The sequence below is a fragment of the Ammospiza nelsoni genome, chromosome 7, assembly GCF_027579445.1.
Source record: "Ammospiza nelsoni isolate bAmmNel1 chromosome 7, bAmmNel1.pri, whole genome shotgun sequence".
Lineage (NCBI taxonomy): Eukaryota > Metazoa > Chordata > Aves > Passeriformes > Passerellidae > Ammospiza > Ammospiza nelsoni.
The window spans coordinates 38,635,348-38,653,381 of NC_080639.1; the positions used below are offsets into that span (position 1 = coordinate 38,635,348).

The 18,034-nt window shown below is 43.0% G+C and overlaps 1 protein-coding gene across 25 annotated transcripts in view; it reads right to left on the reverse strand.

Annotated features, from left to right (window-relative positions):
- NEB (nebulin) overlaps window positions 1-18,034 on the reverse strand; it is a 99,935-nt gene that overhangs the window by 61,427 nt on the left and 20,474 nt on the right. For 20 of the 25 annotated variants that reach the window (XM_059476297.1, XM_059476273.1, XM_059476296.1 and 17 more), the window contains exons 32-62: window positions 16,966-17,277; window positions 16,568-16,771; window positions 16,006-16,110; window positions 15,557-15,664; window positions 14,814-15,125; window positions 14,294-14,497; window positions 13,867-13,971; window positions 13,667-13,774; window positions 12,434-12,745; window positions 11,896-12,099; window positions 11,444-11,548; window positions 11,244-11,351; window positions 10,768-11,079; window positions 9,905-10,108; window positions 9,457-9,561; window positions 9,257-9,364; window positions 8,781-9,092; window positions 8,096-8,299; window positions 7,646-7,750; window positions 7,446-7,553; window positions 6,969-7,280; window positions 6,498-6,701; window positions 6,128-6,232; window positions 5,343-5,450; window positions 4,480-4,791; window positions 3,861-4,064; window positions 3,439-3,543; window positions 2,870-2,977; window positions 1,714-2,025; window positions 1,095-1,298; window positions 425-529 (exon numbers count right to left, since the gene is read on the reverse strand). In XM_059476297.1, coding sequence (XP_059332280.1) covers window positions 425-529; window positions 1,095-1,298; window positions 1,714-2,025; window positions 2,870-2,977; window positions 3,439-3,543; window positions 3,861-4,064; window positions 4,480-4,791; window positions 5,343-5,450; window positions 6,128-6,232; window positions 6,498-6,701; window positions 6,969-7,280; window positions 7,446-7,553; window positions 7,646-7,750; window positions 8,096-8,299; window positions 8,781-9,092; window positions 9,257-9,364; window positions 9,457-9,561; window positions 9,905-10,108; window positions 10,768-11,079; window positions 11,244-11,351; window positions 11,444-11,548; window positions 11,896-12,099; window positions 12,434-12,745; window positions 13,667-13,774; window positions 13,867-13,971; window positions 14,294-14,497; window positions 14,814-15,125; window positions 15,557-15,664; window positions 16,006-16,110; window positions 16,568-16,771; window positions 16,966-17,277 — 5,724 coding nt within the window. The remainder of the gene's footprint in view (window positions 1-424; window positions 530-1,094; window positions 1,299-1,713; window positions 2,026-2,869; window positions 2,978-3,438; window positions 3,544-3,860; window positions 4,065-4,479; window positions 4,792-5,342; window positions 5,451-6,127; window positions 6,233-6,497; window positions 6,702-6,968; window positions 7,281-7,445; window positions 7,554-7,645; window positions 7,751-8,095; window positions 8,300-8,780; window positions 9,093-9,256; window positions 9,365-9,456; window positions 9,562-9,904; window positions 10,109-10,767; window positions 11,080-11,243; window positions 11,352-11,443; window positions 11,549-11,895; window positions 12,100-12,433; window positions 12,746-13,666; window positions 13,775-13,866; window positions 13,972-14,293; window positions 14,498-14,813; window positions 15,126-15,556; window positions 15,665-16,005; window positions 16,111-16,567; window positions 16,772-16,965; window positions 17,278-18,034) is intronic. The other 5 variants (XM_059476290.1, XM_059476289.1, XM_059476294.1 and 2 more) reach the window with 5 other exon arrangements.

Sequence of the window (18,034 nt, forward strand, 5' to 3'; positions counted from 1 at the left end):
AAATTGCATTTCAGTTCAGCACAGCTAGGCAGTAGAACAAATGGAGTCTCTAAACAATATTGTTCATCTTCAGACAATTTAAATACTGTTCTGTAGGAAAAAAAATTTCAAAGACCTTGGAATTTTATTGTAGACGTTTGGAAAATGGAAATCATTTAGGGAAGGCAAAGATGGGAACATTTAAAAAGCTAAACTACCTGTTTCCACAACTTGCTTTAGAAATGATTTCTCATTTATGGGGGATAATATATTCTAAAAGAAAAATTTTTTTTTGTGGAAGAATAACTCTGATTTCAGCTCTGGAAATGGCCATGTATGAAAATAAACAACTTGACAATATTTTACCATTAACACAAAATCAAAGGTGATGAAAATTGTACTTATGAGAAACCCTTTAACTGCCTCAGATTTCAGCTGCACTCACCTCACTGTAGTTCACTCGGTTCTGTTTGGCCAGCAGGATTTCTGGGGTGTCAGGCATGACATGAATCGAGGTCTTGTCTTTGTTCCAAGCTTCAGTGTACAAACGCTAAAAAATAAAAGAGGAAGAGATTTATATGACATTCCAAACTAGGTTAATACCTCAATAAACATGGAAAACACATTAACTAAAATGATAGGGAACTGGTCTAGGGGAAATTGTCCCATCCCATGGCAGAAGGTTAGAACAAAATGATCTTTAATGTACCTTCTAACCCAAACCTTATTATGACGCTATGAAATATAGCATGGATATTCAGTTATGTGTTAATATGGTAAAAGTAACATAAAAAAATGAGAATTAATATGAGGGAGTTCAAAAACATTAAGGAAACTGCCACATTGCTTCAGAATAATGAATAAACCAAAGAACTATTAGTACCCAATGCACACACACCCCAAGGAAAATATTTAAATGTAAAATGCAGAATATTACACAAATTTGAGTCTTCCATGAGCTCATCTTAGAGTTTTGAGTGAAATACCAAGAGCACAAGGATTAAAATGCATCATGCTTGAACTGTAGCATGGCTTGTGGTCAGATGATTCACAGTCCTGCCTCCAGGGCTGAGGCAGACACCTCTGCTGTGTCACCCAGAGGGATCAGGACTCACCTTGTTCATGATGTCTGCATTCTGCTTGGCCAACACCATCTCCAGGGAATCCGTGACACTGGTGAACTTGATGGTGTCCGGATGCTGGCGATAAATTTTGTCACTCAGGATCTCCCCTGCTCTCTTGGCTTTCTCAACTTCCAAAGAACCAATTGGGACCCAGCCAACACCCCGTAGCCATTCCAGGTCAGATTTGTAGCAGTTCTGTTACAATAAAAAAAAAAATTACACAATTTAATAAAATAACCATCATAATGTATGTCACACAGTGCATCTTTTCAAAGGGAAAACACCTTCCTATCAGCTCTTCATTCAAACAAATTCAAAGCTGTAAAGAAAATTGTGGAAAAAATAACAGCATTTCATCTACATTAAGGGTGAAACCATTATCCAGCATTCACAGAACGGTAAATGATAAATAGTCCAAATCCTTGCAAAATTTCATTTAAATATCAGTTAGTTGGTATAACCTCTAGGAGATCTGAGCACCAATTAATTGTGAAACTTAAAAAGAAATCTCAAAATGTTGGTTCTATCACATCAGAACAAGATGGCCTGATACAATTATGCAAAATATCAAATACATTCCTCAGCAAAACTTAAATGTCAGAGAACTCACATCACTCTGGAGCTCATAGGCTTGCTTGGCGTGGATCACGTCGTTCTGGTCGGGCAGACAGATCCACTGGTGCAGGTAGTGCCGGTAGTCGGCGTCGCTCACCAGCTGCTGGCATTTCTTGGCCAACACAATTCCCAGCATGTCCACAGGGCTGCTGAACCTTGTCTTGGACTTCTCAAAGTCCTTCTTGTACTCCCTGTCACTCTGGATCTTGGCCACGTGCATTGACCACATCATCTTGGGGTCATCCTCAATGTTCCTGGCCCCAATGTGGTGGCCCAGCTGCTTCCGATACCCTTCCTTGTACTTGTACTGAAACAGAAAAGATTTAAAGTTACTTGGTGTATTGAAAAATTAATAAATAGTTCTAGCAGTTTAACATACTCATTAGTTTGTGAAGATAAAAATATTAGATAAGCCTTTCTACTCTGGGATTAATTTTCATTTAAGAAACTTTTTGATTAGATATAATTACCTGAGACCTTTTATATAAAACGCTTTCAATTCACTAAATATTTAATGCCACATTCTAACAAGTTTGGTACTTCACATTCTTTTACTACTAAGATGAAATTGTAAATATTAACTTACTTAAATCTTTTTGAAAACTCCTTGACTAAGACCATATGATTTTCTCTGTATACAAAGGGATGAAATATCAAACTTGAGAGAAAACAGAGCATAAAAATCTGTTATCCTTCATCTCAAGTGATGCTGCCTTACCTGAAGCACAAGCTATCATAGTCATCATATAGTTTAATCCAGTTTTTATGTTCAGACATCTTGAATTTCCTTATGACACTTGAACAGCAATATTGTTTGAATCAGAAATTAACCTGACAATCTCTATCATTGGTTCATACACCTTTTTGATCATGCTGCTTGAATATCCATGGGCATCAACAGAAGTATTGCAGGGGGCATATTAATAATCTTCACATTATTATATTTCTTTATTTTTGTGATATATTCCTCATGATAAAAATACTGGCTCCCCCTTTCTTCCATACACTAAAGGCAATGTAGTGGAATCATTACAAAGAATCATTATGAAAATATATTTCTATATTATCTATTCTATGAAGTATGACAGTAGAAAACCTTATGATTATTTCCACTCCCAGAACCATAGAGAAATGAGAACAAGGCCTCTCACCTCACTGGCAATCTCCCTGGAGGCTTTGGCAGACTGAATGGGAATGGCATCAAAACGCAAATCATAGCCCTTCTTCTTTGACTCCTCCAAGGCCAGTTTGTACATTTTCTGAGAGAAAAAAAAACCACAATCTAGTTTCAAAAACAAAATTGCATTTCAGTTGAGCACATCGGAGTATTCAAGTCCCTAAAGAATAATGTTGATTTTCAGGCATCTTAAACATCTTCAGCCCAGCTCTACATTCACTGGAAAATAAAAAACTGCAGATTTCAAAGACCTTGTAATTTCACTGTAGATGCTTGGAAAATAGAAATCATTTAGGGAAGGCAAAGCAAAACTAGTTATTTTCATACATTGCTGTAGAAATTATTTCTACTTTATGTGGGATAATATATTTCAATAGCCCAGTTAGAGATCCAGGAGTTCAATTTCTGGAACAACTCTGATTTCAAACCATTTGTGAAAAGAAAAAACCTGGCAATATTTTACCATTAACTAAAAGTCAGGGATGACAACAGCATACTTGTCAGAAGTACAAGTTAATTGTCTCAGATTTCAGCTGCACTCACCTCACTGTAGTTCACTCGGTTCTGTTTGGCCAGCAGGATTTCTGGGGTGTCAGGCATGACATGAATCGAGGTCTTGTCTTTGTTCCAAGCTTCAGTGTACAATCGCTAGAAAAGAAAACAGGAACAGATTGATACGGCATTCAAAATCAGATTAATATCTCAATAATCAGGGAAAACATAGACCATAGCAGATAAAAATATAGGAAATGTAACAGGGATAATCAGTTAGGTCATTAGGAAGAGATAGTATTAACAAAAGGAGGATTGACTTGTGGAAATGTAACAACACTTAAACAACACCACATTGATTAAGGAGAAGGAATAAACCAATGACCATTGCCTGTGGTCAGATCATTCCCAGTCCTGTCTCCAGGGCTGAGCCAGACACCTCTGATGTGCCACCCAGAGGGATCAGGACTCACCTTGTTCATGATGTCTGCATTCTGCTTGGCCAACACCATCTCCAGGGAATCCGTGACACTGGTGAACTTGATGGTGTCTGGATGCTGGCGGTAAATTTTGTCACTCAGGATCTCCCCTGCTCTCTTGGCTTTCTCAACTTCCAAAGAACCAATTGGGACCCAGCCAACGCCCCGTAGCCATTCCAGATCAGATTTGTAGCAGTTCTTTTAAAAAATAGGAAAAAAATCACCCACACAGGTTATTCTATCAATAACAATAATGCAACTTATAGTGAATAGTTCACCAATAAGTAACCTCACTATCAACAATTAATTGAAATAAATTCAAAGCACAAGATAAAATATAAAAAAAATAAGTGCATTTCCACTGCATTAAGGGTGAAACCATTATCCAATTTTCACAGAATGGTAAATGATAGATAGCAATTCTGGAGGTAGAGGATTTCATTGAAGCACCAATTAGTTAACACATCCTGTTGGAGAGCTCAGTTTCAGCCAAAAAAATTTAAAAAGAAATCTCAAAATGTTGGTTCTATCACATCAGAACAAGATGGCCTGATACAATTATGCAAAATATCAAATACATTCCTCAGCAAAACTTAAATATCAGAGAACTCACATCACTCTGGAGCTCATAGGCTTGCTTGGCGTGGATCACGTCGTTCTGGTCGGGCAGACAGATCCACTGGTGCAGGTAGTGCCGGTAGTCGGCGTCGCTCACCAGCTGCTGGCATTTCTTGGCCAACACAATTCCCAGCATGTCCACGGGGCTGCTGAACCTTGTCTTGGACTTCTCAAAGTCCTTCTTGTACTCCCTGTCACTCTGGATCTTGGCCACGTGCATTGACCACATCATCTTGGGGTCATCCTCAATGTTCCTGGCCCCAATGTGGTGGCCCAGCTGTTTGCGATATCCTTCCTTGTACTTGTACTGAAACACAAACCAAAATATTACATTTCTGTATCACCTATAAATATCAGTTACTCATAGTAAATATTTCTAACAATAACCTTTCCAAATTTATCTATAACCTACCATTAAACCCCCCCCAAACATTCAAATCAATTCTCATGCTAATAATATTCTAGGACTAAAATTTTTTGCTATTTGAGTTAGAACCCTAAACCAAAATTTTTTATCATTTTCCTTTTTGAGAAATGTGCTTTACTAATATTAGTAAGAAATAATCCTGGTCTTATTAAATGCACTTAATCCTTACTACGTATAATGATATACATACTGCAAATATTTATCTACACATATAGGGTTATTAGCTATACAACTATCATAAAAGCAGCATTATATTGTTTTTATAATTATCAACATTTATTTTTTAAAACATACATGATAATTTACTTGTAAAAATCTATTACTTAAGGCCACAGCTTAACTGCAGTGCCTTTTCCAGGATCCAGCTGATAATTTTCAGGTTTCAGAGGAGAGATGTCAACATAGAAAGAAACAAAAAGTTAGATTCTTACATCACTGGCAATTTGCCTGGATGCTTTGGCTGCTTGGATGGGGATGGCATCAGCTCTCAAATCATAGCCTTTCTTCTTTGAATCTTCCATGGCCTGCCTGTATTGTTTCTAGATGAAGAATTAATGGGACTCAGGTAAGTTCCATATGTTATATTCTATGCAAAACAAATTGCTTGGAAGTAGATCTAATAATTGTATTTAGATTTATTACACCCAGTTTTATCTACCTTTAACTCAAAATCTCATATCAGTAGCTGATACAAATTCATGTCAAAGGAAGACCTTTGCTAAATATACTTGTTAATTAATTTTTATTTTACTGTTTTAAATAATGTAACACTGACTGCAATTTAGAGCTAAACTTTTCTTCCATACAAATGGAGTAAAACTTTTTAAAACCACTGACATGGCTTACTGATGTGAACATGTTTGCCTAAAATAATGTTGAACACTGGCATCACACCTTTTCAGAATTACACTAATAATTACCTTTCTGGTATTAATTTTTGCATTCCCAACATTATGCACACTGGCTGAAATGACTCCCCAAAAATTCAGGGGAAACACACAACTTGTGGGGAATTTATAGAATTTCTTCTCACCAGTGCTCACTGTTCTATGTATGCACTACTACAAATACACAAACAATATTTTTAAATTACAATTTTTTTGATAAATACGAGAGTTACTTAAGGAAACTGATAGTGCCACCTCTAGGAGGTTTCCCAGAACATTCCTGATCCAGCCATTTGGAGCAGTTACATTTAAAGAGCTCCCACACTCACCAGACTGTAGTTCTTCTTATTCTCTCTTGCCAGTGTGATTTCAGGCGTGTCAGGCATGATGTGGATTTGTGTCTTGTCTTTATCCCAGGCCTCAGTGTACAAACGCTGCAGGACAAACACAGCAGAGTATTTGGAGACATTCACAACTGATAATTGTGACAAATTAACTTAGTAATTCTCAAGGAAGATATTATTAAATCAGCTCTTGATGAAAACAAGTTTCCCACTGATTACCAAAAATTGAACTTATATTTTTACAGCCTTACAGTGGTGAAATCTCACAGCACAGACACAGGTCTGTGGCCCCAGTCCTGTCTCAGGGGTTTAGGCAGACATTGTTGATGAGTTACCTGATTAAATCCAGACTCACCTTGTTCATGGTGTCTGCATTCTGCTTGGCCAACACCATTGGGAGAGAATCTGGGATGCTGGTGAACTTGATGGTGTCCGGGTGCTGGCGGTAAATTTTGTCACTCAGGATCTCTCCTGCCTTCTTGGCCTTCTCAACTTCCAAGGAACCAATTGGGACCCAGCCAATGCCCCGCAGCCACTCAAGGTCAGATTTGTAGCAGTTCTGTTACAAAATATAAAGGCAGCACTTAAAAATTTCCCACTTTATATGTTAATCAGCATTTAAATATATTCAAGTTCCCTACTATGAAGGTTGATATGGAGCTAATTCTGATGTTTAGCTGTACATAAACCTTCATAATGCCCTTACATTCAGATTACTTCACTCCGCAAAAGTGAAAAGATACTGTATGAGAGCAACTACTCTAGTTTATATTCCAAGGAAATTACAAACATTTCAGTAGACCAGAGCTTATCAGCAAGTACTCACATCACTCTGGAGCTCATAGGCTTGCTTAGCATGGATGACATCATTCTGGTCTGGCAGACAAGTCCACTGGTGCAGGTAGTGCCGATAATCGGCATCACTGACCAGCTCCTGGCACTTCTTGGCCAACACCACTCCCAGCATGTCCACGGGGCTGCTGAACCTTGTCTTGGACTTCTCAAAGTCCTTCTTGTACTCCCTGTCACTCTGGATCTTGGCCACGTGCATCGACCACATCATCTTAGGGTCATCCTCAATGTTCCTGGCCCCAATGTGGTGGCCCAGCTGTTTGCGATATCCTTCCTTGTACTTGTACTGTGGACAAAAACATTGTTCACTGAGTGTTAGTTTTGGGTTTTTATATGACCCCGGAAGCCCCTGGGACCACCTCCAGAAAACATAGCAGCTGAAGCCACAGAGAATTTAAAGTGAGAAAAGAATCACTCCCAGTGTGTGCCACAAGGGCTGCTGTGCACTCACATCACTAGCAATGTCCCGGGAAGCTTTGGCAGACTTGATGGGAATGGCATCTGCCCGCATGTCGTAGCCCTTCTTCTTCTCCTCCTCCATCGCCTGCTTGTACAGTTTCTGCAACAGACACCACCAGGCCCTCAGACAACGCTGCTGCCCAGACACAGCAGCACCCAGGGACACACACTGCACCACCAACAACCACCCACCTCGCTGAAGTTCACTTTGTTCTGCTGGGCCAGCAGGATCCCAGGGGTGTCTGGCATGATGTGAATGCTGGTTTTGTCCTTCTCCCAGGCTGAGATGTACGAGCGCTGCAAACGAGGAGCACAGAGGGAGATAAGGTCAGTCAGGTTTAGGGAAACAAACTCAATGAGAAAATCAGCCCTGTGAACCAAAGCAAAAGGCCTCTACTTTGAACTGATCCCAGAACCCCTGCCCATTCCCTAAAACTTTCTAATGCTTCACCCTTTTCCACACTGTGCCCCATTACAGCTCCAACCAGGGAAAAAATATTTAATCTCATACAAGGAATACAAATCCATGGCAAGAGGGATTGCCTCCCCTTGCACAACCTGGGTGTTGGGAGGACATAAAACAGCACGCTGACAAGGTAAGGTGCTCATTGTCTTCAGGATGCAAACACAAGGAAATCTCACTTGGTCCATGATTTGAGAGTTGTGCTTTGCCAGCACCATGGGCATTGAGTCAGGAAGGCTGGTGAATTTGATGGTGTCTGGGTGCTGACGATACTTCTTGTCACTCAGGATCTCGCTTGCCCTCTTGTTCTTCTCAGCATCCAATGATCCAATTGGGGACCAGCCAATGCCCCTCAGCCACTGCAGGTCAGATTTGTACACGTTCTGGAAGGACAGGAGAGGACACAAAGCAACTTAGCAAATTCCTTACTCCAAGCAACCTCATCTCCTACCATGGGAAGCTCCACTTAATGGAACATGTTCCACTAGGTCAACCCACCAGCTTGCACCACAAAAGTGACTCTGGATAAGCTCAGGTCCCAAAACCCTGTCTCTCTGCCCCTGCAACATCACAAGAGGCTTACAAGCAATCCACAAATCTTCTACCTATACCTTCTAGGTATTGCCAGTAAAGTCCTACACCATTTCTAAATCTGCATCTGGTAGAGACATTGGAGGAGCCTTTTATATCATATCCTAAGGCACTTCACACCACTCTCAGCTGCATAATTTTTTACCTCTGCAAACTCTTGGTTCTCCAGAAAATAAAGGATTTTAATTCCTTTGACCTTCCTACACCACACAGACTTCCGCAAAAAGAATAGACAAAGCAAGGCTGTGACACAGACAATAAGGAACAACTCACATCACTCTGCAGGTCATACACTGTCTTGGCATGGACAACATCGTTCTGGTCCGGCAGGCACGTCCAGCGGTGCAGAGGGTGCCGGTAGTCGGCATCACTGACCAGCTCCTGGCACTTCTTGGCCAACACCACTCCCAGCATGTCCACGGGGCTGCTGAAGTGGGTTTTGGACTTCTCAAAGGCCTTCTTGTACTCCCTGTCACTCTGGATCTTGGCCACATGCATCGACCACATCATCTTGGGATCATCCTCAATGTTCCTGGCCCCAATGTGGTGGCCCAGCTGTTTGCGATACCCTTCCTTGTACTTGTACTGTGGACAAAAAAATTGTTCACTGAGTGTTAGTTTTGGGTTTTTTATGTGGCCAAGACCCCTGAAGCACCACCTCCAGAAAACACAGAGGTGAAACCACAGAGACTTTAAAGTGAGAAAATACTCAGCCCCAGTGTGTGCCACAAGGGCTGCTGTGCACTCACATCACTGGCAATGTCCCGGGAAGCTTTGGCAGACTTGATGGGAATGGCATCTGCCCGCATGTCGTAGCCCTTCTTCTTCTCCTCCTCCATCGCCTGCTTGTACAGTTTCTGCAACAGACACCACCAGGCCCTCAGACAACGCTGCTGCCCAGACACAGCAGCACCCAGGGACACACACTGCACCACCAACAACCACCCACCTCGCTGAAGTTCACTTTGTTCTGCTGGGCCAGCAGGATCCCAGGGGTGTCTGGCATGATGTGAATGCTGGTTTTGTCCTTCTCCCAGGCTGAGATGTACGAGCGCTGCAAACGACAGGAAACAAGAGCACACAGGGTTAGGAAACAAACTCAATGAGAAAATCAGCTCTGTGAACCATATGAAGAGGCCTCTACTTTGAACTGACTCAGGAACCCCTGCCCGTTTCCCCAAAACTTTCTAATGCTTCACCCTTTTCTTTTCCACACTGTACCTCTTTACTGCTTCAACCACACAAAAAAAGAGTTTTATCTCAAACAAGGAATATAAATCCCTAAGGCAAGAGGGATTTTCCCCTTGCATAACCTGGGCCTTGGAAGGACAGAGAACAACATCCTAAGAAAGGAACCTGCTCATTCCCTTCAGAATGCAAACAGAAAGAAATCTTACTTGGTCCATGATTTGGGAGTTGTGCTTTGCCAGCACCATGGGCATCGAGTCAGGAAGACTGGTGAATTTGATGGTGTCTGGGTGCTGACGATACTTCTTGTCACTCAGGATCTCACTTGCCCTCTTGTTCTTCTCAGCATCCAATGATCCAATTGGGGACCAGCCAATGCCCCTCAGCCACTGCAGGTCAGACTTGTAGACGTTCTGGAAGGACAGGAAAGGACACAAGCAACTTAGCAAATTCTTCACTCCAGCCAACCTCATCTCCTACCACAGTACGCTCTACCAAATGGAACATGTTTCCCTGGGTCAACCCACCAGACACCAAGACTGGGACTCCCATGAAGATCAGCGCCCTACACCTGGCTCCCCACTCCTGCAACAGCACAATTACCCACCAAAGAATTCACCACCCACCCTCTCTATCGTCTCAGTATCCCAGCAAAAACCTTCTCTATTTGACATTCTATAGGTGGCAGAGGCATGAGGGGTGCGTTACATCACCCCGGACCCTCTGTACCATGTACCTTCACACAGAGCTTGCCATTGCCACTCTTGGTCCTCCAAAGGCAAATATTTTACCCTGCTGGCCTTCCCCTGCCTTACTGTACTAAAGGTCTCAGCCACAACACTCCCCATAAAATGTTCATGGCAAGAAAGGATTCTTCTGTGGTCATGAAGCATGACCCCACACAAACATCATCACTGAATGCCCACGTCAAGAAGTGCCACAACACAATATCAGTTCCTCAGAATCAGTCAAGAATTATTATTCCAACAAGAACCTCTTCCAGCAGAGGAACAGAATACAAGAAGACAAGAGAGAGTTGCGTTTGCAACACAGCCAGCAAAGAACAACTCACATCACTCTGCAGGTCGTACACTGTCTTGGCATGGACAACATCGTTCTGGTCCGGCAGGCACGTCCAGCGGTGCAGAGGGTGCCGGTAGTCGGCATCACTGACCAGCTCCTGGCACTTCTTGGCCAACACCACTCCCAGCATGTCCACAGGGCTGCTGAACCTTGTCTTGGACTTCTCAAAGTCCTTCTTGTACTCCCTGTCACTCTGGATCTTGGCCACATGCATCGACCACATCATCTTGGGATCATCCTCAATGTTCCTGGCCCCAATGTGGTGGCCCAGCTGTTTGCGATACCCTTCCTTGTATTTGTACTATGGACAAAAAAATGTTCACTGAGTGTTAGTTTAGGGTTTTTTGTGTGAACAAGACCCCACCAGTACCACCTCCAGAAAACATAGCAGCTGAAGCCACAGAGAATTTAAAGTGAGAAAAGAATCACTCCCAGTGTGTGCCACAAGGGCTGCTGTGCACTCACATCACTGGCGATGTCCCGGGAAGCTTTGGCAGACTTGATGGGAATGGCATCTGCCCGCATGTCGTAGCCCTTCTTCTTCTCCTCCTCCATCGCCTGCTTGTACAGTTTCTGCAACAGACACCACCAGGCCCTCAGACAACGCTGCTGCCCAGACACAGCAGCACCCAGGCACACGCACTGCACCACCAACAACCACCCACCTCGCTGAAGTTCACTTTGTTCTGCTGGGCCAGCAGGATCCCAGGGGTGTCTGGCATGATGTGAATGCTGGTTTTGTCCTTCTCCCAGGCTGAGATGTACGAGCGCTGGAAACGAGGAGCACAGAGGGAGATAAGGTCAGTCAGGTTTAGGGAAACAAACTCAATGAGAAAATCAGGTCCACAAACCAAAGGAAGGAGCCTGTAATTTGCACTGACCCAGTAAGACCTTTGCTATCCCCAAACCTTTCTAATAGTTCAACCATTTTTTTCCACACTGTAGTTCATTACATCTCCAAAAGAGGGTTTTATCTCAAACAAGAAACACAAATCCCCGAGACAAGTGGATGCAGTATCCCCCCCTGAATAACCCAGGCCATGGAAAGACAGATAACAACATCCTGAGAAAGGAAGGTGCTCATTGCCTTCAGGATGTAAACACAAGGAAATCTCACTTGGTCCATGATTTGGGAGTTGTGCTTTGCCAGCACCATGGGCATTGAGTCAGGAAGGCTGGTGAATTTGATGGTGTCTGGGTGCTGACGATACTTCTTGTCACTCAGGATCTCACTCGCCCTCTTGTTCTTCTCAACGTCCAGTGATCCAATTGGGGACCAGCCAATGCCCCTCAGCCACTGCAGGTCAGACTTGTAGACGTTCTGGAAGGAGAGGAGAGGAAAAAACCAGCTTAGCAACTTCCTCACTCCAAGCAACCTCATCTCCTACCATGGAAAGCTCCTCTTAATGGAGCACATTCCACTGGGTCAACCCACCAGCCACCCATTCAGTGGCTGTACCCATCTCCTACCCATCATCATGGCTCTTCATACCATTTTCATCTGCACCCAAGATTTGCCAACACTTGGTTCTCCAGAAGATAAGGGTTTCAATCTGTTGCCCATCCCCTGCCACACAGACCCCTCCTTCAAAACTAGAACAGAACCCAGGACAGACAACCCAAGGCTGTCACTCAGCCAGTAAAGAACAACTCACATCACTCTGCAGGTCGTACACTGTCTTGGCATGGACAACATCGTTCTGGTCCGGCAGGCACGTCCAGCGGTGCAGAGGGTGCCGGTAGTCGGCATCACTGACCAGCTCCTGGCATTTCTTGGCCAACACCACTCCCAGCATGTCCACGGGGCTGCTGAAGTTGGTCTTGGACTTCTCAAAGGCTTTCTTGTACTCCCTGTCACTCTGGATCTTGGCCACATGCATTGACCACATCATCTTAGGGTCATCCTCGATGTTCCTGGCCCCAATGTGGTGGCCCAGTTGTTTGCGATACCCTTCCTTGTACTTGTACTGCAGGAAAAAACAGTATGCACTGACTATTATTTTAATTTTTTCCACATTCCTAGCAACCCTTGTGGCATCACCTCCAGCCAATTTATCAGCTGAAACCACAGAGAATTTAGAGTGTGAAAGTGTTCAGCTGATGACCCACAGTGTACAGCTAGAAAAGGATCCACACAATATCCTTCTGATAAAACCCACATTTTCCAAGATTCTCCCTGGCCTATATATTTAGAGCTACTGGTCTGTAACTGAGACGAAGAAAAGTCACTAAATCATTAAAGCTATACCTAAGACCTGAAGTTCAATACCCCTACATAAAAATAATTTACCAATCTTCAGCACAATGGCCAAATCAACTCTTACTGAAACTACTGAGGGAATAAAATATAACTACATAGAGACTTCTGGGAAAATTAAATAAAGACAGCGAACACATACAACAATGCAATTTTGTATTAATAACTAAGAATAAAAAAATTGGGCTTTTTTATGCAGCTTTCATCTTTAAATGAAAACTGGGTTTGGGTTTTCTTTCCTCATGCACAGCTCAGCTGTATAGCTGCAGAGTCAGGGCCATGCAGAAGGGCAGTGCTGAGGGCAGCCCAACACCTCAGAACTCCAGGCTGTTGACAAGGAGATGCACTCACAACCCCAGGAGGGACCCTGCTTTGAGCTCCAGCAATCACCCAACTCCCACAGCTACCCTTCCACAACATCTAGGCCTTCCCTGGCAACAGTGCACATTCATAACTTGCAGGGACAGGTACAAGTGGACAGTATGAACAAAAACTTTGATGAACAACTGAAGGGCAGTGACAGCTAATGGATTTGTCGCCTCCATTTGGATCAGTTGCAAACCCTGAGTTCAGGTGCCAGCACGTGGCATCCGTGTGAAAGTGTGTGCCACAAGGGCTGCTGTGCACTCACATCACTGGCAATGTCCCGGGAAGCTTTGGCAGACTTGATGGGAATGGCATCTGCCCGCATGTCGTAGCCCTTCTTCTTCTCCTCCTCCATCGCCTGCTTGTACAGTTTCTGCAACAGACACCACCAGGCCCTCAGACAACGCTGCTGCCCAGACACAGCAGCACCCAGGGACACACACTGCACCACCAACAACCACCCACCTCGCTGAAGTTCACTTTGTTCTGCTGGGCCAGCAGGATCCCAGGGGTGTCTGGCATGATGTGAATGCTGGTTTTGTCCTTCTCCCAGGCTGAGATGTACGAGCGCTGCAAACGACAGGAAACAAGAGCACACAGGGTTAGGAAACAAACTCACCGAGAACATCAGCTCCACGAACCAAAGTGTCACTTTGCACTGACTCAGAAACTCATGTCCTTTCTCAAGCTTCACCCTTTTACACACTGTACCCCACAACTGCTCCAACCACAAAAAAAGAGTGCTTTATCTCAAACAAGGAACATAAATCCCTGAGACAAGAGGATGCAATATCTCCCCCTGAATCACCCAGGCCATGGAAGGACAGAGAACAACATCCTGAGAAAGGAAGGTGCTCATTGCCTTCAAGGTGCAAACAAAAGGAAATCTCACTTGGTCCATGATTTTGGAGTTGTGCTTTGCCAGCACCATGGGCATTGAGTCAGGAAGGCTGGTGAATTTGATGGTGTCTGGGTGCTGACGATACTTCTTGTCACTCAGGATCTCACTCGCCCTCTTGTTCTTCTCAACGTCCAGTGATCCAATTGGGGACCAGCCAATGCCCCTCAGCCACTGCAGGTCAGACTTGTACACATTCTGGAAGGAGCAGAGAGGAAAAATCCACCTCAGCAACTTCCTCACTCCAAGAAATCCCAACTGCTACCAATGGATGTTCTCCTGAATGGAACATGTTCCACTGGGTCAACCCACCAGCCACCCATTCAGTGGCTGTACCCATCTCCTAAGGTCTCCCCTGCCCTCAGCGTTTGTCTTTCCCAACTGCTGGTTCTCCAGAAGAAAAAACTTCATTCCATTGCCCTTTCCCGCCCACACCGACCCCTCCTTCAAAACTAGAACAGAACCCAGGACAGACAACCCAAGGCTGTCACTCAGCCAGTAAAGAACAACTCACATCACTCTGCAGATCGTACACTGTCTTGGCATGGACAACATCGTTCTGGTCCGGCAGGCACGTCCAGCGGTGCAGAGGGTGCCGGTAGTCGGCATCACTGACCAGCTCCTGGCATTTCTTGGCCAACACCACTCCCAGCATGTCCACGGGGCTGCTGAAGTTGGTCTTGGACTTCTCAAAGTCCTTCTTGTACTCCCTGTCACTCTGGATCTTGGCCACGTGCATTGACCACATCATCTTGGGGTCATCCTCAATGTTCCTGGCCCCAATGTGGTGGCCCAGCTGTTTTCTGTATGCAGTTTTGTATTTGTACTAATTGAACACAGAAACAACAATTAACACTTCTTTCCAAGCTGCCATTTCAGTTTCTCTCTTGTTAATACAGTAGTTAATAATTTTGAATCTAACGTATTTTAACTTGCTTCTGTTTTTCCCCAAAGTTTTTTGCATTTGTTATAACATCCAGGAGATATTATGGGATTCTTCATGGTTATATACCATCATCTTTATATTGTATTTCATTTTTATTACATTTAATTATATCTAATTTTTATTATATTTATTTTTTATTGTATTTAATTTAATTAGCTTTACATCATTAAGAATTATACAAACTTTTAGGTGGGCAGCAACACAACAGTGTTAAAATTTTACATATCTCCTCCTGTTAAATAGAAGCTATTTTTCTCCAAGATTAAGTGCCCCCTCTGTGCCTCATTCTGATTTTCCTTCTGCAGACCCACCTCGCTGGCTATGTCTCGGGATGCCTTGGCTGCCTGGAGAGGGATGGCATCAGGAGGGAGGTCGTAGCCTTTCTTCTTCAGCTCTTCATATCCTACCTTGTAACGTTTCTGTTAGAGAAAGATTCAAAGGAATTAATGAAGATAAAACTCTCTAGAGTTTTTCAATGCTACAACTTTCCACCTCTGACTATTGAAGAGAAAGCATGGGTTTCCAAACACAGTTTACTTAATTAAATTAAACTCCATACCTTTCTATTAATGACAGGTGTTTTGTGCCCTTGGATATACAATATTTTAAAATTACAATTTAAATGTTTTCAAATTGTTTCATTAACGATCAAAATTTTCTTTTAGCAAATACACTAATGTGAATTATTCCCAGAACTTTCTGTAGAGGTGAGTAATACAACCCTGCAATTCTCTATACTCAGCTTGAAATGCAAACTTACATCACTTGTGTTAATCAAGTTTGATTTAGCCAACAAAATTTCAGGAGTATCAGGCATGATGTGAACCTTAGTCTTGTCCTTGTTCCAAGCTTCCCTGTAGAGTATCTGAAAGAGACACAAGCAAAAACCTAGTTTGATCCAAGATTCACCTGCACAGCAGTAATTTCAGTGCACCTTTTCTCTAAATTAGCAAAGAAAAGATATACTAAGCAAGAATTAGGGATGTAAACGAAATAAGATATTAAAATCAAATAATACAATGACATCTTACTGAAATACAACCTTTTTTCTTCTTTACATCCATGTAATGCCATGGAAACAGCATTAAAACAATACATTTACATACTGTCTATTAAAGGTCTTATTTGCAGTTATACTGAGTAAATAATCAGCATTCAAGATCTTCATCTTCTGAACAAGGCACAAAGAGCAGTGAGGACTGAATATAAACACCTGCTATCTGGATATATAAGAGCATGTTCTGAACCAGGGATTCTTTGTAAAATGTATGTGAACATATTCATTTATTGAATCACACGTTCTGTCTCTAGAAGAAACTTACATCACTCCTATTTTTGGCATTAGATTTTGCCAAAACAACATCCATGGCATCTGGGATACTTGTGAACTTAATTGTGTCTGGGTGCTGCCTGTACTTCTTGTCACTCAGTATTTCAGAAGCTTTCTTGTTCTTTTCAGCTTCCAGAGATCCCAAAGGACTCCATCCAATGCCTCTGAGCCACTGCAGATCTGACTTATACAGGTTCTGTTAAGGGTGAAAATCAAAACCATAGCAGATTATTTCACTGTTCATTGATTAAACTCCACGAAAAGTCAAACTGGCAGTTTAGCTCCAATCTGATCTATACTGATATCCAAAGAGAGCCATCAAAGATGCTTTCCAATCAGCAGTAATTATTTTACATGGAAATAAGTGAATTAAACCCCAAGGGAGCTTACATCACTCTGCAGCTCGTTGACCCTCCTTGCCTCGGTGACATCGACCTGGTCTGGCAGACAAGTCCAGCGGTGCAGTATGTGTTTGTAGTCCACATCACTGACCAGCTCCTGACACTTCTTGGCCAGAAGGAAGCCCAGCATATCCACAGGCATATTAAACTTGGTCTTCCACTTTTCAAAGTCTTTCTTGTACTCCCTCTCACTCTGCATTTTAGCTACTTGCATGGACCACAACATCTTGGGGTCATCCTGCAGGCTGCGGAACCCGATGTGATGTCCCTGCTGCTTGCGGTATCCTTCTTTGTACTTGAACTGCAACGGCAAAGGTGGCACCACTCAAACCACAGGGACAAACATGTAAGTGACAAAACACCAATGTATTCCCTCATCTTAATGTTCCTCATGAAATTACCCCTGGAAGTGTCCAAGGCCAGGTTGGGTGAGGCTTGGAGCAACCTGAGATAGCGGAGTGTAGCCCTGCCCACAGAAAGGGTGGAAATGAATAATCCTTAACAACCCTTCCAACCCAAACAATTTTGTCATTCTATGATTCTATAAATAAGCAACTTGTTATGGGCTCTCATGTAAAATTTTAGCAGCCCCTTGACCAATGTGCATGACTTGGTGTCAGTGAATGCTCTCCCTGGGAAAGAAAGAGTCCTTGCAAAGGGAGAGAGCATGGCGATAGGAATGGTCTCCAGTGCCATCTGATTCAGAACCCCCTAATACTGACACACTGAAATATTTTGATGCGTAACATCATCAACAATGAAAAATTATGAAATACAAAGATACTGAAGCATGGGAAACATTTCCCAATGATTAATAAAATCTCTTCTTTAGTATATAGAGAATTAATAAATTCTCTATCCATAAAAATAAAACAAATGTAGGAGTTGCATTTGTACCAAGCTATGGTAACAGCAGTCTGTATGTCACCACATCTGTTTCAGAGACGTAATGAGGATTTCTCTGGATAGGCACTGGGCTCAGCTAACTGTACCAAATTTGCTGCTGCTCTGAAAACGAAGCAGCCCAAAGACATGAAAACTCCTCCCTTTTTATGACC